Source organism: Siphateles boraxobius, unplaced genomic scaffold (assembly GCF_051911475.1).
Source record: "Siphateles boraxobius isolate OS27281-9 unplaced genomic scaffold, OSU_SipBor_1 29, whole genome shotgun sequence".
Lineage (NCBI taxonomy): Eukaryota > Metazoa > Chordata > Actinopteri > Cypriniformes > Leuciscidae > Siphateles > Siphateles boraxobius.
In genome coordinates, this window is record NW_027508908.1 from 6,895,001 (window position 1) to 6,913,052 (window position 18,052).

An 18,052-nucleotide genomic window follows, 5' to 3' on the forward strand; every position below is an offset into this window, starting at 1 on the left:
AAAGTTTGGACCAGAAAGTTTAAAGAAGTTTAAATTAGATTGAAGTTTACATTAGTTTAATATGTAAATTAGTTTAAAGTGTAAATTAGTTTGAAGTTTAAATTAGTTTATAGTTTGAATTAGTTTAAAGTTTAAATAAGTTTAAATTAGTTTAAAGTTAAAAGTAGTTAGAAGTTTAAAATTAGTTTAAAGTTTAAAGTAGTTTGAAGTTTGTAGTTTGAAGTTTAAATTAGTTTATAGTTTAAATTAGTTTAAAGTTTAAATTAGTTTGAATTTTAAAGTAGTTTGAAGTTTATATTAGTTGCTAGGGTGTTCTGGGTGGTTGCTATGGTGTTGCTAGGGTGTTTTAAGGTATTTTAGGTGGTTGCTAGGGTGTTCTGGGTGGTTGCTATGGTGTTGCTAGGGTGTTCTAGGGTATTTTGGGTGGTTGCTATGGTGTTGCTAGGGTGATTTAAGGTGTTTTAGGTGGTTGCCAGGGTGTTCTTGGTGGTTGCTATGGTGTTGCTAGGGTGTTCTAGGGTATTTTGGGTGGTTGCTATGGTGTTGCTAGGGTGATTTAAGGTGTTTTGGGTGGTTGCCAGGGTGTTCTGGGTGGTTGCTAGGCAGTTGCCAGGGTGTTCTGGGTGGTTGCTATGGTGTTGCTAGGGTGTTCTAATGCCTTTCGGGTGGTTGCTAGGGTGTTCTGGGTGGTTGCTAGGGTGTTCTGGGTGGTTGCTATGGTGTTCTAGGCTTTTTGGGTGTTTTTTTGGTGTTGCTAGGGTGATTTAAGGTATTTTGGGTGGTTGCCAGGGTGTTCTGGGTGGTTGCAAGGCAGTTGCTAGGGTTTTCTGGGTGGTTGCTATGGTGTTGCTAGGGTGTTCTAGGCTTTTTTGGGTGGTTGCTATGGTGTTGCTAGGGTGTTTTAAGGTATTTTGGGTGGTTGCTAGGGTGTTACGGGTGGTTGCTAGGCAGTTGCTAGAGTGTGCTGGGTGGTTGCTATGGTGTTGCTGGGGTGTTTTTAGGTATTTTGGGTGGTTGCTAGGGTGTTCTGGGTTGTTGCTAGGCAGTTGCTAGGGTGTTCTGTTGGTTGCTAGGGTGTTCTAGGGTATTTTGGGTGGTTGCTATGGTGTTGCTACGATGTTTTAAGGTATTTTGGGTGGTTGCTAGGGTGTTCTGGGTGGTTGCTAGGCAGTTGCTAGGGTGTTCTGGCGGTTGCTAGGGTGTTCTAGGGTATTTTGGGTGGTTGCTATGGTGTTGCTAGGGTGATTTAAGGTATTTTGGGTGGTTGCTAGGGTGTTCTGGGTGGTTGCTAGGGTTTTGCTAGGGTATTATAGGGTATTTTGGGTGGTTGCTATGGTGTTGCTAGGGTGATTTTAAGGTATGTTGGGTGGTTGCTAGGGTGTTCTGGGTGGTTGCTAGGCAGTTGCTAGGGTGTTCTGGGGGTTGCTAGGCAGTTGCTAGGGTGTTCTAGGGTATTTTGGGTGGTTGCTAGGGTGTTTTAAGGTTTTTTTGGTGGTTGCTAGGGTGTTCTGGGTGGTTGCTATGCAGTTGCTAGGGTGTTCTAGGGTATTTTGGGTGGTTGCTATGGTGTTGCTAGGGTGTTTTAATGTATTTTCAGTGGTTGCTATGGTGTTGCTAGGGTGTTTTAAGGTATTTTTGGTGGTTGCTAGGGTGTTCTGGGTGGTTGCTATGGTGTTCCTAGGGTGTTCTAGGGTATTTTGGGTGGTTGCTATGGTGTTGCTAGGGTGTTTTAAGGTATTTTGGGTGGTTGTTAGGGTGTTATTGGTGGTTGCTATTGTGTTGCTATGGTGTTTTAATGTATTTTTGGTGGTTGTTAGGGTGTCATGGGTGGTTGCTAGGGTGTTTTAGGGGATTTTGTGTGGTTGCTAGGTTGTTCTGGGTGGTTGCTAGGGTGTTCTAGGGTATTTTGGGTGGTTGCTATGGTGTTGCTAAGGTGTTTTAAGGTATTTTGGTTGGTTGTTAGGGTGTTATGGGTGGTTGCTATGGTGTTGCTAAGGTGTTCTAGGGTATTTTGGGTGGTTGCTATGGTGTTGCTAGGGTGTTTTAAGGCATTTTTGGTGGTTGCTAGGGTGTTCTGGGTGGTTGCTATGGGGTTGCTAGGGTGTTCTAGGGTATTTTGGGTGGTTGCTATGGTGTTGCTAGGGTGTTTTAATGTATTTTGGGTGGTTTTTAGGGTGTTATGGGTGGTTGCTATGGTGTTGCTAGGGTGTTTTAAGGGATTTTGGGTGGTTGCTAGGGTGTTCTGGGTGGTTGCTATGGTGTTGCTAGAGTGTTTTAAGGTATTTTGGGTGGTTGCTAGGCAGTTGCTAGGGTGTTCTGCGTGATTGCTATGGTGTTGCTAGGGTGTTTTAAGGTATTTTGGGTGGTTGCTATGGTGTTGCTAGGGTGTTTTAAGGTATTTTGGGTGGTTGCTAGGCAGTTGCTAGGGTGTTCTGGGTGGTTGCTATGGTGTTGCTAGCGTATTCTAGGCTATTTAGGGTGGTTGCTAGGGTGTTTTAAGGTATTTTGGGTGGTTGCTAGGGTGTTCTGGGTGGTTGCTAGGCAGTTGCTAGGGTGTTCTGGGTGGTTGCTATGGTGAACTATTTATGAATTTAAAAGTTCATAATTGTTTGAATTTATGAAAATTCATGTGTGAATTCATGAGTTTATAAGTTCATGAGTTTATAAGTATATGAATTCATGATTTCATAAGTGTACGAGTTTGAGTTTAGAGTTTATAAGTTTAAATGAGTAAGAGTTCAGTTTATTCATTTATGAGTTTGAGTTTATAAGTGTGTGAATTCATGAGTTTATAAGTTTATGAGTTTGTGTACGAGTTTATGAGTTTAGAGTTTATAAGTTTAAATGAGTAAGAGTTCATCATCCATCTTTCTTTCTTTCTAACTAATCTATCTTCTCTCTTTCTTTCTTTCTTTCTTTCTTTCTTTCTTTCTTTCTTTCTTTCTTTCTTTCTTTCTACGTAATCTATCTTTCTTTCTCTTTCTTTCTTTCTAACTTATCTATCTTCCTTTCTTTCTAACTAATCTTTCTTTCTTTCTAACTAATCTTTCTTTTTTTCTAACTAATCCATCTTTCTTTCTTTCTTTCTTTCTTTCTTTCTAACTAATCCATCTTTCTTTCTAACTAATCCATCTTTCTTTCTTTCTAACTAATCTTTCTTTTTTTCTAACAAATCCATCTTTCTTTCTAACTAATCTTTCTTTCTTTCTAACTAATCTATCTATCTTTCTTTGTTTCTAACTAATCTATCTTTCTTTCTTTCTAACTAATCTATATTTCTTTCTTTCTAACTAATCTATCTATCTTTCTTTCTAACTAATCTATCTTTCTTTCTTTCTAACTAATCTATCTATCTTTCTTTCTAACTAATCTATCTTTCTTTCTTTCTAACTAATCTATCTATCTTTCTTTCTAACTAATCTATATTTCTTTCTTTCTAACTAATCTATCTATCTTTCTTTCTAACTAATCTATCTTTATTTCTTTCTAACTAATCTATCTATCTTTCTTTATTTCTAACTAATCTATCTTTCTTTCTTTCTAACTAATCTATCCTTCTTTCTAACTAATCTATCCTTCTTTCTAACTAATCTATCTTTCTTTCTAACTATTCTATCTATCTTTCTTTCTAACTAATCTATCTTTCTTTCTAACTAATATATCTTTCTTTCTTTCTTTCTTTCTTTCTAACTAATCTATCTTTCTTTCTTTCTAACTAATCTATCTTTCTTTCTAACTAATCTATCTATCTTTATTTCTTTCTAACTAATCTTTCTTTCTTTCTAACTAATCTATCTTTCTTTCTTTCTAACTAATTTATCTTTCTTGCTAATCTCTTTCTTTCTTTCTAACTAATCTTTCTTTCTTTCTTTCTTTCTTTACTTAATCTATCTTTCTTTCTAACTAATCTATCTTTTTTTCTAACTAATCTTTCTTTATAACTAATCTATCTTTCTTTCTAACTAATCCATCTTTCTTTCTTTCTTTCTTTCTTTCTTTCTTTCTTTCTTTCTTTCTTTCTTTCTAACTAAACCATCTTTCTTTCTTTCCTTCTAACTAATCCATCTTTCTTTCTAACTAATCCATCTTTTTTCTTTCTAACTAATCCATCTTTTTTCTTTCTAACTAATCTTTCTTTCTTTCTAACTAATCTATCTATCTGTCTTTGTTTCTAACTAATCTTTCCTTCTTTCTAACTAATCTATCTTTCTTTCTAACTAATCTATCTTTCTTTCTTTCTAAGTAATCTATCTTTCTTTCTTTCTAACTAATCCATCTTTCTTTCTAACAAATCCATCTTTCTTTCTAACTAATCTTTCTTTCTAACTAATCTTTCTTTCTAACTAATCTTTCTTTCTTTCTAACTAATCTATCTATCTTTCTTTCTAACTAATCTATCTTTCTTCCTTTCTTTCTAACTAATCTTTCTTTTTATTTCTTACTAATCTTTCTTTCTTTCTAACTAATCCTTTCTTTCTTTCTTTCTAACAAATCCATCTTTCTTTCTAACTAATCCTTTCTTTCTTTCTAACTAATCTATTTTTCTTTCTATCTAACTAATCTTTCTTTCTTTCTAACTAATCTATCTTTTTTCTTTCTAACTAATCTATCTTTCTTTCTTAACTACTCTTTCTTTCTTTCTTTCTTTCTTTCTTACTGATCTTTCTTTCAAATCGATCTTTCTCTCCTTCTAACTAATCTTTCTTTCTATCTATCTTTCTTTCTAACTAATCTTTCTTTCTATCTATCTTTCTAACTAATCTTTCTTTCTAACTAATCTTTCTTGCTTTCTATCTATCTTTCTAACTAATCTTTCTTTCTAATCTATCTTTCTTTCTAACTAATCTTTCTTTCTAACTAATCTTTCTTTCATTGAAACTAATCTTTCTATCTATATATTATTCATCTATCTTTCTAACCAATCATTTTCTTTCTTTCTAACTATTCTTTCTTTCTGACTAATCCAACTATCAAACTTCAAAGTACTTTAAACTTCAAACTATTTTAAACTTATTCAAAATCTCTGGTCCGGCTTTCTCAAGCCAACCAAGTTTGTCTCATCAAACTTTTTTTTCTAGTTTGAATTTGTACTTTACCCTTGCTGTTTATATAAACCACACATCTCACATATTTCAACAGGGTAGCTTGCTTTATAATTATTCATTATGAATTTCTTAAATAAACAAACTTCAACAACATAAGGGCAGATCCTTTGAGCGCTGCTGATGACGCTATGAAGTGACGTTCGAGTGATCAAGTATTCCAATGTATGAGAAAGAGATACTGACTCACTTATTTTTTGACTGTAAAGTCGTGAACCAGTTTTGGACTGATTTGGCAGATTTTATATTTAATTTGATGAATATTAATTATTGCTTTACTTTAAAGGATGTTACCTTGTATTATGAAAATAAAAGCAATATGGATCTGGAATTTATTGTTAACCTTTTTATTTTATTAGCAAAATTTCACATACATAAACAAAAATTTCTTTATTCATCTCCTATGTTAAATTTGCCAAAAAATGTTAAAAAACCAAAAAATCTTTGAAATATTTAAAATGCTATGATACACTCTTCAAGACCCCTGGTGTTTTGTAATAACCTTATTTGTTAAAATTGAATGTGAACTACGCCTTTTATATATATTTTTTATTTATATTTTATTTGTTTGTCTTGATTGTTCATATGTTCATATTTTTTTATTATTTGTATGTTACCTTTTCTGCAATAAAAAAAGTATTCCAATGTATAAAAAAAGCTTTCATTCGATTCCTCCGTCCTCATTTTCTTTCCTTACGTCCTTCCCTCACAACCTACAGGGGGAGGAGCTGAGGCGCTAGGAAAAGAAGCGAGGAAATGAAACGAGGATGCACAAATAAGAAATGAGAAGCACCCTAGGTGTGTCCCATCGGGTAATCAAAAGTTCTACACTCACTTTAGCCTACTTGAACACTTGGGCCAAATACAGGAAATACGTCATGTATGCCTAAGTAGGTCAAGTGCAAAGACCGCAAGTGTGGAAAAAAAGACCGCAAGTGTGGGTATTTGGACAGGGCATACGTGTCACAATTCACCAAGTTTCGTAGTAGCATTCCAAAGTTACAGGTGGTCTAGATTAATTTGTTGATTGGACTCGCCGTTTGCCCATGCGAGCTTGGGTGCGCATGTGAGGTGAAACAAACTGGCGATGTCTTGCGAACTTAAAACTTTAATTACAGTCTTTATATTATCAACAATAGCACTTCATCTCAATTGTCGTACTTTTAGCGCTACGTCTGAGCGGGAAGGTTATTCAGAAGAATACAGTTTCAATATTTTTAACAATTTTGCGGACGAAAGAGGTGCGTTGGTATTGAACCTAACAAATCCAGATTTAAAACGCAGTAGAAGCGCGAGTTCAACACTTGACGTCTCAGCGGATTCTTCCTATAGAAATACGAATGAAACAATACCTCTACAGTCGAGTAAGTACATGAATGAATCGCGATCAAACGACAGCATATCTATGCACTTGAACAATGAAAAAACTCCACTCAGAAGTTTCCACGAAAAAGCTTTTGAAATCGAAGCTGGATTTCAAGGTGACGCACCAGGTGTGTTTTCCTTTTTCTAAGTGTGATATAGCCTACTATAAGTGTGTTTTTAAAATGATTAATACATAAATACGCTATTCCTTCAATAACCATGGTGTACGTTTTTGTGTTTTATGGACAGCATTTGGAGGACCAGGAATTTCAAGGAAAATCTATCGAAGAGGGTCTAGCTCCCAATCCACAGATAGGCCTATGTGGCTGGCATTACCCATGGTTCACTGCTCAGAAGAGGCAATGACCTTAACAGCCGCTGGAAGAGAATACACGCACATCTTTGTAGATAGAGGTGAGAATAAAGTGACTGTGTTATTCATGTTCAGTTTTAATGCTGGATCACTTTTTGCTTAACATTTTAACCTGCTGGTCCTTCAGACAATTATCTGGTGTGCTTCATTCACAGTGAATGCAGCCCCACTGCCTTTATTCCAGGTGCCTGCATATTGCGGATATTCTGTAAGGGTCACATGGAAAGATCTGGTCCTAATGGCACCATACAATGGGTGCTACATCACACAAGAGGTGCCAAATATGTCATCTTATACTGCAGTTCCTTAGTTTGTATTTACCAAGCATGCAAAGAGAAATAACAAGAAAGAAAGTAGTAGCTATTCAAACTTTTCAAAGTTCTTGATGACATTCCTAGTCCAGAATGTACAAAATCTTTGTCTGCTCTGCTGATTTTTCTTTTTATCCCACTGTTTTGACATATTTCTGATGTAACAGTTTGCTTGCTGTTTAATCAATAGTTATAAATACATTTTTGCCCAGATTCCCCCTTTTAATCAGTCTTTCCCCTTTTCAGAATGGCAATTATGTTCTATCACTGCAGTGGTGGGGCAGCCCCGTAAAGATATCCTGTCCTATGGCACCTGTGATCTCAAAACCAACTCCTTCTTTCTTGTGCTCTCAATTTGGTATGGTCATTGCAATAGAAGGCACCCAGGAAGCTGCGGAGAAACACAGGGTTAAAGGTAAGAGTGTGTTACACACACATTTGAGATTGTACTGTTTTTTGTTCTGGCTGTCACTGGAGCAGAAGCCTCACCTTTAATTAAACTTATGGGTTTAACCTCCTTTTATTGCACAATTGATTGAATGCATTGTTCTCACATCAATTCAGATTAGAAGCTTGCAAAAAACTTTTATTGATACTTTTTTTCCACAGTTGAATCCTTTTTTTGTTGAGGTTTGACATTCTTCATGCATTTTTTTTAAAGTGAATGGGAACGTACTGCCTCTCCTATCTGAGACGTGTGCATATCGCATACAGTCTCCTCCTGAGGTCATTCTACTTCATACCACTTTCAGTTCTGAATGCGTGACTGTGACGGTAAGAAACAGAAACGTTTTAAGAGAAATTCAGGTAATTTGAGTGTCTTACACTTTTGTGAATCTTTTACACATTTTTGTAAACTGTACTTGTTGATTGATTTTATATAGATTTTTATTTTGTCTATACTTTATAGTATGAAAAATATTTAAAAAAGTGACTCTAGACTGTGTAAAAGTTCACTTAGGAATATAATGGTACGTGGGGATGAGTGATACTTGTTTACCGTGGTATAATTTAGAAAAAATCGCTGAAAATGATACCAAAGCTTACATTGTAGTAGGAGTACCTATCCTTGCCAACTACTGGATGTTCTACCACAGTTTATGGTTTTCACCTCAGAGCTTTCAACATCCATTGGTTTTCTATGGAAGCTTGTTTCCACCATGGATCTCGCAGTTCTGACGTTTTTTTAGAATTTGCTCGTTTATATCTCAATTCTAAGAAAAGTCTGAATTGTGAGATCTAAACTCTTATTTTGTATTCCAATTCTGAGTTGTTGTTTTTTGTGAGATATAAACTAGCAATTGCGGGGGAAAAACATCGGACATTAGATAGATATAACCTTGTAAATGCAAGGAGGCAAAAGCCGAAATTGTGAGATATAAACTTGAAATAAAAAAAAGGTAATTGCAGGTTTTTATCTGACTTTTTTCACCCTTTGCAATTCTTAGTTAACTTGTAACTCTTGTAAGTCAGAATATATATATATATCCTTAAAGTTCATTATTTTCCATAATGTAATGATAAAAATTAAACTTTCATATATTTTAGATTCATTGCACACCAACTGAAATATTTCAGGTCTTTTATTGTTTTAATACTGATGATTTTGGCATACAGCTCATGAAAACCCCAAATTCCTATCTCAAAAAATTAGCCTATCATGAAAAGGGTCTCTAAACGAGCTATTAACCTAATCATCTGAATCAACTAATTAACTCTAAACACCTGCAAAAGATTCCTGAGGCTTTTAAAAACTCCCAGCCTGTTTCATTACTCAAAACCGCAATCATGGGTAAGACTGCCGACCTGACTGCTGTCCAGAAGGCCATCATTGACACCCTCAAGCAAGAGGGTAAGACACAGAAAGAAATTTCTGAACAAATAGGCTGTTCCCAGAGTGCTGTATCAAGGCACCTCAGTGGGAAGTCTGTGGGAAGGAAAAAGTGTGGCAAAAAACACTGCACAATTAGAAGAGGTGACCGGACCCTGAGGAAGATTGTGGAGAAGGACCGATTCCAGACCTTGGGGGACCTGCGGAAGCAGTGGACTGAGTCTGGAGTAGAAACATCCAGAGCCACCGTGCACAGGCGTGTGCAGGAAATGGGCTACAGGTGCCGCATTCCCCAGGTCAAGCCACTTTTGAACCAGAAACACCGGCAGAAGCGCCTGACCTGGGCTACAGAGAAGCAGCACTGGACTGTTGCTCAGTGGTCCAAAGTACTTTTTCGGATGAAAGCAAATTTTGCATGTCATTCGGAAATCAAGGTGCCAGAGTCTGGAGGAAGACTGGGGAGAAGGAAATGCCAAAATGCCTGAAGTCCAGTGTCAAGTACCCACAGTCAGTGATGGTCTGGGGTGCCATGTCCGCTGCTGGTGTTGGTCCACTGTGTTTTATCAAGGGCAGGGTCAATGCAGCTAGCTATCAGGAGATTTTGGAGCATTTCATGTTTCCATCTGCTTAAAAGCTTTATGGAGATGAAGATTTCATTTTTCAGCACGACCTGGCACCTGCTCACAGTGCCAAAACCACTGGTAAATGGTTTACTGACCATGGTATTACTGTGCTCAATTGGCCTGCCAACTCTCCTGACCTGAACCCCATAGAGAATCTGTGGGATATTGTGAAGAGAAAGTTGAGAGACGCAAGACCCAACACTCTGGATGAGCTTAAGGCCGCTATCGAAGCATCCTGGGACCAAGTATTGAGTGCATAACTGAACATAATTATTTGAAGGTTGAATTTTTTTTGTATTAAAAACACTTCTTTTATTGGTCGGATGAAATATGCTACTTTTTTGAGATAGGAATTTTGTGTTTTCATGAGCTGTATGCCAAAATCATCAGTATTAAAATAATAAAAGACCTGAAATATTTCAGTTGGTGTGCAATGAATCTAAAATATATGAAAGTTTAATTTTTATCATTACATTATGGAAAATAATGAACTTTATCACAATATGCTAATTTTGAGAAGGACCTGTATATAATTTTTTTTGTTGTTGTTCTATACAATTGCGGGGGAAAAAATTATATTTAAGCAAATTGCTAAAGAAACACTTAATGTCCCTACTGTCACAAGATCATTGGTTAAAAAGTCACTGCTTGCTTTGAGAAAATATGAGCCATGTTTCAAATCAAGAATTTTCACTTGTTTTTCTGTAGGATGGAGAGAATGTCCTTGTCATCATCTGGGATGGAAAGCAGTTCACTCTCTCTTGTCCATTCCCTTACCCCCTGTCTCGGCTTCCTCCCTACCTTCATCCTCATCCATTCCATGAACCACTGCAGCCCAATCTGGAGCAGGTGTCTTTTATCCCACATGTTCCTGCTTTCTCAGCAGTTCCTGGTTCCACACGGCAGCTTGCAACACCTAAACCTGCTGTGATCCCTCACCTTCCTTATAAACAACCTGCAGTACCACTGTTTCATCCTGACAAACACCCTCATACCTCTATTCATGACACGCGTCCCGTCCATCAGAGACACCGTCATAATCAGCACCAGAAACCGCCTGCTCACATTTATCATCCAGCACCTCCTGTTGATACTCTTCCTGAACATTTCATACACCAACATCTGGCTCTACCTGTGGATCAAATTCCACAAACACATCAAGAGATGGTACCCCAATTCCCAGTGATGCCCCCTCCACACTATGCACCATACCCTATATCCTGTCCCCCTTATCCTGAGTCATTCTGTTCTAAGCACCCCATCCTGTACCATCATCAGCCAGCCATGACCACTGCTTCCCAACAGTCCATCCAGCCAATGCAATGGACTTCAATTCCTCGACCCACACACAAGCCACTTATACAAGAGCCCCTGTTCCCCCAGATCCCTGTTTTTCCTCCGACTCTACCTGCAGAACTCCCTAAAATGTCTCCATCACTTTTTTGCACGAAGAACAGATTAAAGGTAACTTTTCCCTCAACTAGAATGGACTCCATTAAAGTCAAAGGTGAGCTACTTCATAATGACTTTTTTATTGTACATGCCTGATTATAAATTGCTTTGATGCACTTATCAAAACTTTGTGATTTTGCTCTTTTCTGTGGTGGTAATTTTTCAAGATGTGAAGACGAATACCTGGATCTCCATCGCATCTGTCCCAGCTGCCTGTAACTACAAACTCCAGTCCAGAGGTGGCAGTGTTGAGCTCTCTTCACCACTACCTTCCTGCCACACACACAAAAAGGTGAGCCCTCAGTGCTGAGATTCACCACATTCCTATGGGTTATTGAATTAAAATGGAATGATAAACTTTAATTCAAACTTGTGTATTTTTCACAAATCTCATATAAAAGTAACAGTAATTGTAAGCACATTTAGGTAAAGATTTCAGCAAATATATTGAAACGCATTATTTTTTTTCTAGTCAAAATGTAATCGAATTAAATATGGCAATGAGCTAAAATAATTACAAAAAGTGACTTTGGAAGTCAATATATTGTTGTTTGTATAGTTTACAGAAACAGTGGGTATGATTAAAGGGTGTTTTTTTAAACTTTTTTTTTAAAAATTGTTTAAGTTGAGTAAATTATTAGGTTGATCCATATTAAACATTTTCCTGTTTTTGTTGAATGCGTAGTAGAATGTTAATAAGTCTTGGTAATTAGACAGTTCTCCCCTTTTCCAAACAAAAACAATGCTGCCTAATGAAATGTATATTTATTTAAATAACATTTGTCGTTATTTGTCAACATGTCGTTATTTGAGATTTTTAAATGATTTTCTTTCAATTACTTGTTTACGGTTGAGTTAGGAATGCTGTTCAGTTACTTTCTGCACATTGTCCTGTGTTTGTCAGGTATCATATATGACACTTTTCACTCTTTCTCCTTTCTTTTCCTCTCTTTTTTTTACCTCTTCAGTCCCCTACAGTGATCTCTCTATATGTCAGGTTCTGGGATTCCCCTCAACTGCGATTCCGTACCCTACAGCTTCAGTGTCACCATGTTGGAGATAGAGGCACACGACCTACAGTACCTCACTTTACAACCGTACACACACCCGCTCAACCACCACCTAGATTTCAGGTGGCATGTTCTAGCCAACATATGAGTGTAAAACTGCCACCTGGACCAACATCTGGCCTCATTGTACAAGGTGAGTTTGAGGTCGGTTCAGGCGAAAACATCTGCGTTTTATCAATTCCCATGTAAATGTGGCAAATATAGTTTGTTTGAGGTCATGTGATTTATGTATATTTGTTTAATATTTTAAAAATGTTTTTATTTAAAAATTTTATATAAAAATCTGTCATTTTCTTTTATAGATGCTTCCAGTAGGATCAAAACAGAAACTTCTATTTTAGAGGCTCCAAGTCATTGTGGGTATTCTGTAAGAAGGGATGAAGATGGTGCCATCAACGTCCACCTGCCTTACTCTTCATGTCACATGACTCGTAAGGTCTGTGTTGTCATTCAATGTTATGCAGATTGTATGACTTTGACTTCATGAATATTTGTTTCTTTTAATCAGGATGGACAGTACCGAATTATATTAAAATATCAAACACCGAATGGGCGCACAATTGAGTCCTTGCTGTCATGTCAGGCTACTTTCAATCAAGGTACAGTATGAATCTTTCTTATAGACAGTGTTGGGGAAAGTTACTTTTGCGACACTTTTTCTCATCTGGGCTGGGCTTTTTTCTCAGCCTCAGACCTCACACCCACCAATCATTGGTTGAACGTCTGAAACATAAGGCACACAAAATTGGAAACACTATGGCACACGATATGGTAAAATCGATGCCATTGTTACTGTCTTTACTGTGTGTACAATCTATGAGTTTCTAGCTCAGAAGGCTTCCTCAGTTATGGTAATGGTGGTTTCCTTTCCAGCACGTGCTGTAAGCGGTAGACCAATCACAACAGACTGGGACACCAATCAGAACTGAGTAGCTAGGGATTTAGAGAGACTGAATCATCCGAGTCATTTAAGAATCCTTGAACAATTTGGTGATGTGCAATGTACATTATGAGAAAATGAAAGTTTTTCTGCATCTTTGATGCATGTAATCCTGTTGGAGACCTCCGAAAAAAAATTAGGAACCTTTAAAATAGCATAATAGGGGCACTTTAAAGCTGCCATGGACTCCAGACCTTCTGCCTTCAGTCTGAGACGAGGCTGGGCTTGCTTGTTTGTTTTTTGATAAGTTGACAACCCCTGTAACTTGTGTTACTTGTACCTAACTTGTACTTGTACCTAACACTGCTTATGAATGGATTAAATTTCAAACATTGTGACTTTAAAAAAAAAAAAAAAATTTTTTTTTTAAATTTCAAATTTTTGTTGTGTAGAATCATGTAATGTCGCACATGAGCAGCGGCTGGTCTGTGGATCTGTGGCTATATCATCATCAGAGTGCCATGACAGAGGCTGCTGTTATTGTGAAGACACCCAGTCGTGTTATTACCCCATGGACGGTGAGCTGGACAAACATTATTAAAAATCAAACGGATTAATAAACATTAATAAAAAATTGGTACTTGGTGTGTAGTATTTACCAGTCTAAAAATAATTGCATAAATATGCTTGCAATTGTATACATGTATGCAATTGTATATAATATATATAAAAAAAATCAGTAAATATTTTTAAAAGCAGCTGCTCCTTTTTTTTTTAAAGAAAAAAGTAAACGAACATTGCAAATCCTAAAACCCTACATCATAAAAACAGTACATATCATAAAACAATCCTCAGTTCCTGCTTATTATACCAGCTATTGCACTTATTTAACTTACTTCTGCAATTGTTCATTAATTAATTTAACAGACAGTGGTACAAATTAATATTTGTATTGGTTATATTTGCATAATGGAACCCTGTATCTCCGACCAGAGTTCATCAGCGCATACTTGGGATACAATGCATGTGGAGAGTCTAAAACAATCTTGTTGGCCTGTTGGATGGTGCAAAGCTCAAAAATATCCTGTAAAAAGTTAATTTTCTTTGTCCCCATGATTTTTTCCTGCCACTCTCACCAAGTTATTTATTTGAGCTCTCAGTTTTACTGTTAAACAACATTGAACCAAACAATAATTCCATTTCATAAAACACTCTATCGTTGCTTTATAAAAAATTAACATTATATTACTGCCCACTTTAAATAATCACAATATCCGTAGAAAATGTAAGCGCTGATGGACCCCCAAATATTTATGAAGTAGCAACCTGTTTAATAGCTTCACCATGAACCACGACAGAGCTCCTGTCCCCCACTAAACTGGGGTCAATTATGACTTCTTCAGTTTTTTTGACATTGATCTGTAAATAATGGTTGTCACACCAGCCCACAAATGCTTCTATAGCAGCTTTGAAGTCGTCAATACTGCAGTCTCGTCAACAAGTGCAATAATACCGTGTCATCCGAAAATGTCATAATGAATTGGTTTAAATAATTGCTTAAATTGTTCTTTTAATGTTTCTTAATTTAAATTTTTTTTTGGTTACAATGTTAAATTGACAGCCATATTTTACAACGTATGTTTTTTGTTTGTATAAAGTTGGCCTGTTTTTGTTTTGTTTTTTTAGAAAATGATTATTTTTTAGAATCAAACGAACATTTTCTGGAAGAGAAACGTGGCACTTAACACCTGTGCAATTTTGTGTGTATCCCAATCAGAATGCACAATGGATCGACATTTTGTTTTCTCGGTTCACTCATCTGCCGCGGATCCGCCCTTTTCCCCAGCCACCCTTGCCACGGCTGGCAACAGCTCTTGCAAACCCCACAAAGTTACAGGTGACTTGGCCCTCTTCAAGATCCCGCTGGATGAATGTGGGGTGCACAGATATGTGAGTAGATTAGTTGCAGTAGGTATGTATCTGAGGGTGTGTTCACACTTGTGGTTCATTTTCTTTTGGTCCGGAACAAAACAGAAAATGATCCGTTTAGTCCTGGTTCGCTTGGCGTTCACACTGTCATGTTTAACACACAAGCTAAAGATACAAAACAAAAACAAGTTTAACTTTGCGAGTTAACATCTTTCAATTCTGACTTTATAACATGCAATTGGGATATATAAAGTCAGAATTGCATGTAATAAAGTCAGAATTGCAAGACATAAACATGCAATTCTGAGAAGTTTTTTTTCCTTAGAATTGAACTTTATAACTCGCAGTTGTCAAGTCACCTTCATTTATATAGCGCTTTTAACAATATAGATTGTTTCAAAGCAGCTTTACAGTGTTAATAGATATTACAGTTCCGTTGCAAAGATCATTAGTTATTGATTGCGAGTATATATCACAATTCTCAGAAAAGATGTCAGAATTGAAAGATATAAACTCGCATTTGCGAGAAAGTCAGAATTGCAAGTTTATGTCTCACAATTCTGAGAAATAAAGTCAGACTTGCGAAATAAAAAGTCGCAATTATCTTTTTAAATGTTTTATTCTGTGGCGGAAACAAGCTTTCAAATGACACTCATTTTGCGACGGAACTAACCAAATATCCGAAACAAAACAAGCACATTAATCCCGGCATTCAGCATTATGTGTGTACAAGTGATGATATTTATACCAGCTGAGAACTCACAAAGAGCTTATAAAATGTGTAGAGTCAAAACAGCGGCAGGACTTGTTGCATACAAATGAAAGACAACGGTTCCAATGCCTGTACTGAACTGTAATAGGCTATGTTCCAATGACGAGAACAACCAGGTATTCTGTTTCTCTTTTTAGGGTCGCATCTTCGGCACAACGTCCTGTTTTTGTTCCGTGTTGCGTTCATAAGTCAGTCGAACTGCACTAGAGTTCATTTGGAGCGCATCAGGGTTCAGATAGCAGTGTTCACATTTATACAAATGAACTGAATCACACTACCACACAAGAGTTCGGTTTAAGTGTGAACATACCCTGAGAGTGTGTGTACCTGTACATGTACATGCAAGTCTAACTCAATGTCTGTAGGAGGTGGGTAAAACGGTCATCTACATGGTCGAGATCCTGAATACAGTGCAGCCTATCAGTCTAAATTACGGCACCATCACTAGAGATTCCCCTGTAAGGTACGTGAAAATATAATCCCACCAGCACTCAAAGAACTGAGCGACATGCTAAGACTTCATGTTCCCTGTCGTCCCAGGCTACTGGTGGAGTGTCGGTATTTACCCGGATCTGTGGTAAGTGTGGGTTTCCTGGTGAAAAGCCCCTCCCTCGGACCCTCCATCAAAGCTCAGGGGGTGTTTGGAGTTCAGCTCAGGATTGCAGAAGGTTTGTTCACAACAAAACCTAGCTGAATCATCTTAGAAACAGAATACACTCCCAGAAAATGATTTATACGTTTAGGAAACTGATGCACACATGAAATACTTTTGCAACAAAAAAGTGGTTTGTGCATCAACTACAGCCTCTTTTCATTCAGATGAGCTCTACAACAGCTTTTACCCACAATACCACCAGCCCCTGCGTATGCTGCTGGGGAAACCCCTTTACCTTGAAGTGCGTCTGCTAAACCCTCCAGACCCCACAGCTATACTGCTGGTGCATTACTGCGTTGCATACCCTCGCTCTGCAAAATCAGCCTGGATCATTATTTATGATGGGTACACGAGAGATGTTTCTTCCTTTTTGTTTTTCTCTCTCCCTAGAAAATCTAGTGAACTATGTGGACCAGCAACTGATTCATTATATACCTTTTTTTTTTTTTTTTAGGTGCCCAAATTTTCTTGACCAGACCCCGACCCACAAGCCTCCTGCTACACCTCCAGAGGCCCTGACCAATCATGTTAGACGCTTCACGATCACTACATTCCAGTTCCTGTCTGAAGATGCCAACCTGCAGGCGGATGAAGAGGTATAGAGCAGCTCTAAAAGCATTTAGAAGAATAGATGTCATATATGCACAGAAAATTTGAATCAACTTTTAAAACCTCTTCTTTTTTGGCTCGTCACAGATTTATTTTATGTGTTCAACGGAGGTTTGTCTGCCCTCAGATGATGTGTGTGTCGAGGGCTGCTTTGCGGGTGAGTCTCAGGCATTGTACTGTCTTCCCCTGTATGCATTTATGGCTATAATTTATAACGTTGACCCTGAATAGGTCTACTTTAAAGTCTTGAGAGCTCTTGACAAGAGAAGCTCAGTTTTCCTGCTCTCCTGTTTTAGTCATTTGTTAATTTTGCTGGTTGTATTTCATTTACCGAAAGCACTTTATTTCTCCAGATCCCTCTAATGTGAAGTTCTGAGAAGACTTATGAGCTGGATCAAGCCCAACTTGTAAACCATAATTATTTTTGTTTGACAGATGTACACATTGTCTCACTAACAATTGTAAACCAATAAAGCTTTGAAACTGTAATTTTCTTGTTGAAGTTTTACTTATATGGGAACTAAATAGATTTTAGAAGAAAAAGCTGTGAAAATACTGACGTTTTGAATAGTTGCTAAGTGATAGTGGAATTATACACAAGTTCAACATAACATATATTGTGAAACAAATAGCTAGATGTTCTCCAGTGACTTAAATGAACCTGTGGCCGACAGCTGTATTGCTGACTCATTTCTGTATCACTGGGTACGAGTCAACATTGCATTTAATTGTGCACTATTTTTCCTTGCATTCATTGTTTTATTACTGGTGTGCAGCTATGATGACACTCACTCAACGTTGGCTTTAGAAATGACTTGGTTTTAACATATAGAAGACAATATGCACTTGATAATTTATAATACTTTTTGTGTTTTTTAAAGCTAATATATGTACATTCACAAAGGTTGTGGTTAAGTAGCCACGTGGATCCTCGATCCTGAAGGAAAAAGTGTGTGTGTGTTCAGCTGAAGGGTCTATAGTGTTTTCTGCTGTGTGTGATCAGGTTGGAGCTCTGACTGAAGGCTTTACCACACACTTTACACACATGGGGCTTCTCTCCTGAACAAAACACAAAGTAAA

General features: G+C 37.2%; 2 protein-coding genes across 2 annotated transcripts in view; one reads left to right on the top strand and one right to left on the bottom strand.

The window, feature by feature from the left end:
* Positions 1–5,875: 5,875 nt before the first annotated feature.
* On the top strand, positions 5,876–17,461 carry LOC143753711 (uncharacterized). The gene is made up of 18 exons (XM_077246372.1): positions 5,876–6,595; positions 6,717–6,881; positions 6,996–7,114; positions 7,398–7,566; positions 7,813–7,925; positions 10,314–11,112; positions 11,225–11,349; positions 12,026–12,260; positions 12,430–12,563; positions 12,636–12,726; positions 13,460–13,585; positions 14,785–14,957; positions 16,074–16,171; positions 16,249–16,376; positions 16,528–16,708; positions 16,818–16,959; positions 17,060–17,129; positions 17,326–17,461. Exons 1-18 carry the CDS (start codon positions 6,190–6,192, stop codon positions 17,346–17,348), a joined length of 3,297 nt encoding a protein of 1,098 aa, XP_077102487.1. The 5' UTR covers positions 5,876–6,189; the 3' UTR covers positions 17,349–17,461.
* The window catches only part of evi5l (ecotropic viral integration site 5 like), a 51,440-nt gene continuing 50,849 nt past the window's right edge, over positions 17,462–18,052 (bottom strand). The window contains exon 24 of the mRNA XM_077246384.1: positions 17,462–18,031. Within this exon, the coding sequence (XP_077102499.1) occupies positions 17,934–18,031 (98 nt within the window). The 3' untranslated portion in view covers positions 17,462–17,933. The remainder of the gene's footprint in view (positions 18,032–18,052) is intronic.

Excerpts from the sequence above, each read along its gene's own strand:
- LOC143753711 (XM_077246372.1), top strand. The coding sequence starts at position 6,190 with ATGTCTTGCGAACTTAAAACTTTAATTACAGTCTTTATATTATCAACA. Across the intron at positions 6,882-6,995 it reads GCACATCTTTGTAGATAGAG|TGAATGCAGCCCCACTGCCT; the intron begins GTGAGAATAAAG and ends CTTCATTCACAG. Across the intron at positions 16,709-16,817 it reads TGGATCATTATTTATGATGG|GTGCCCAAATTTTCTTGACC; the intron begins GTACACGAGAGA and ends TTTTTTTTTTAG.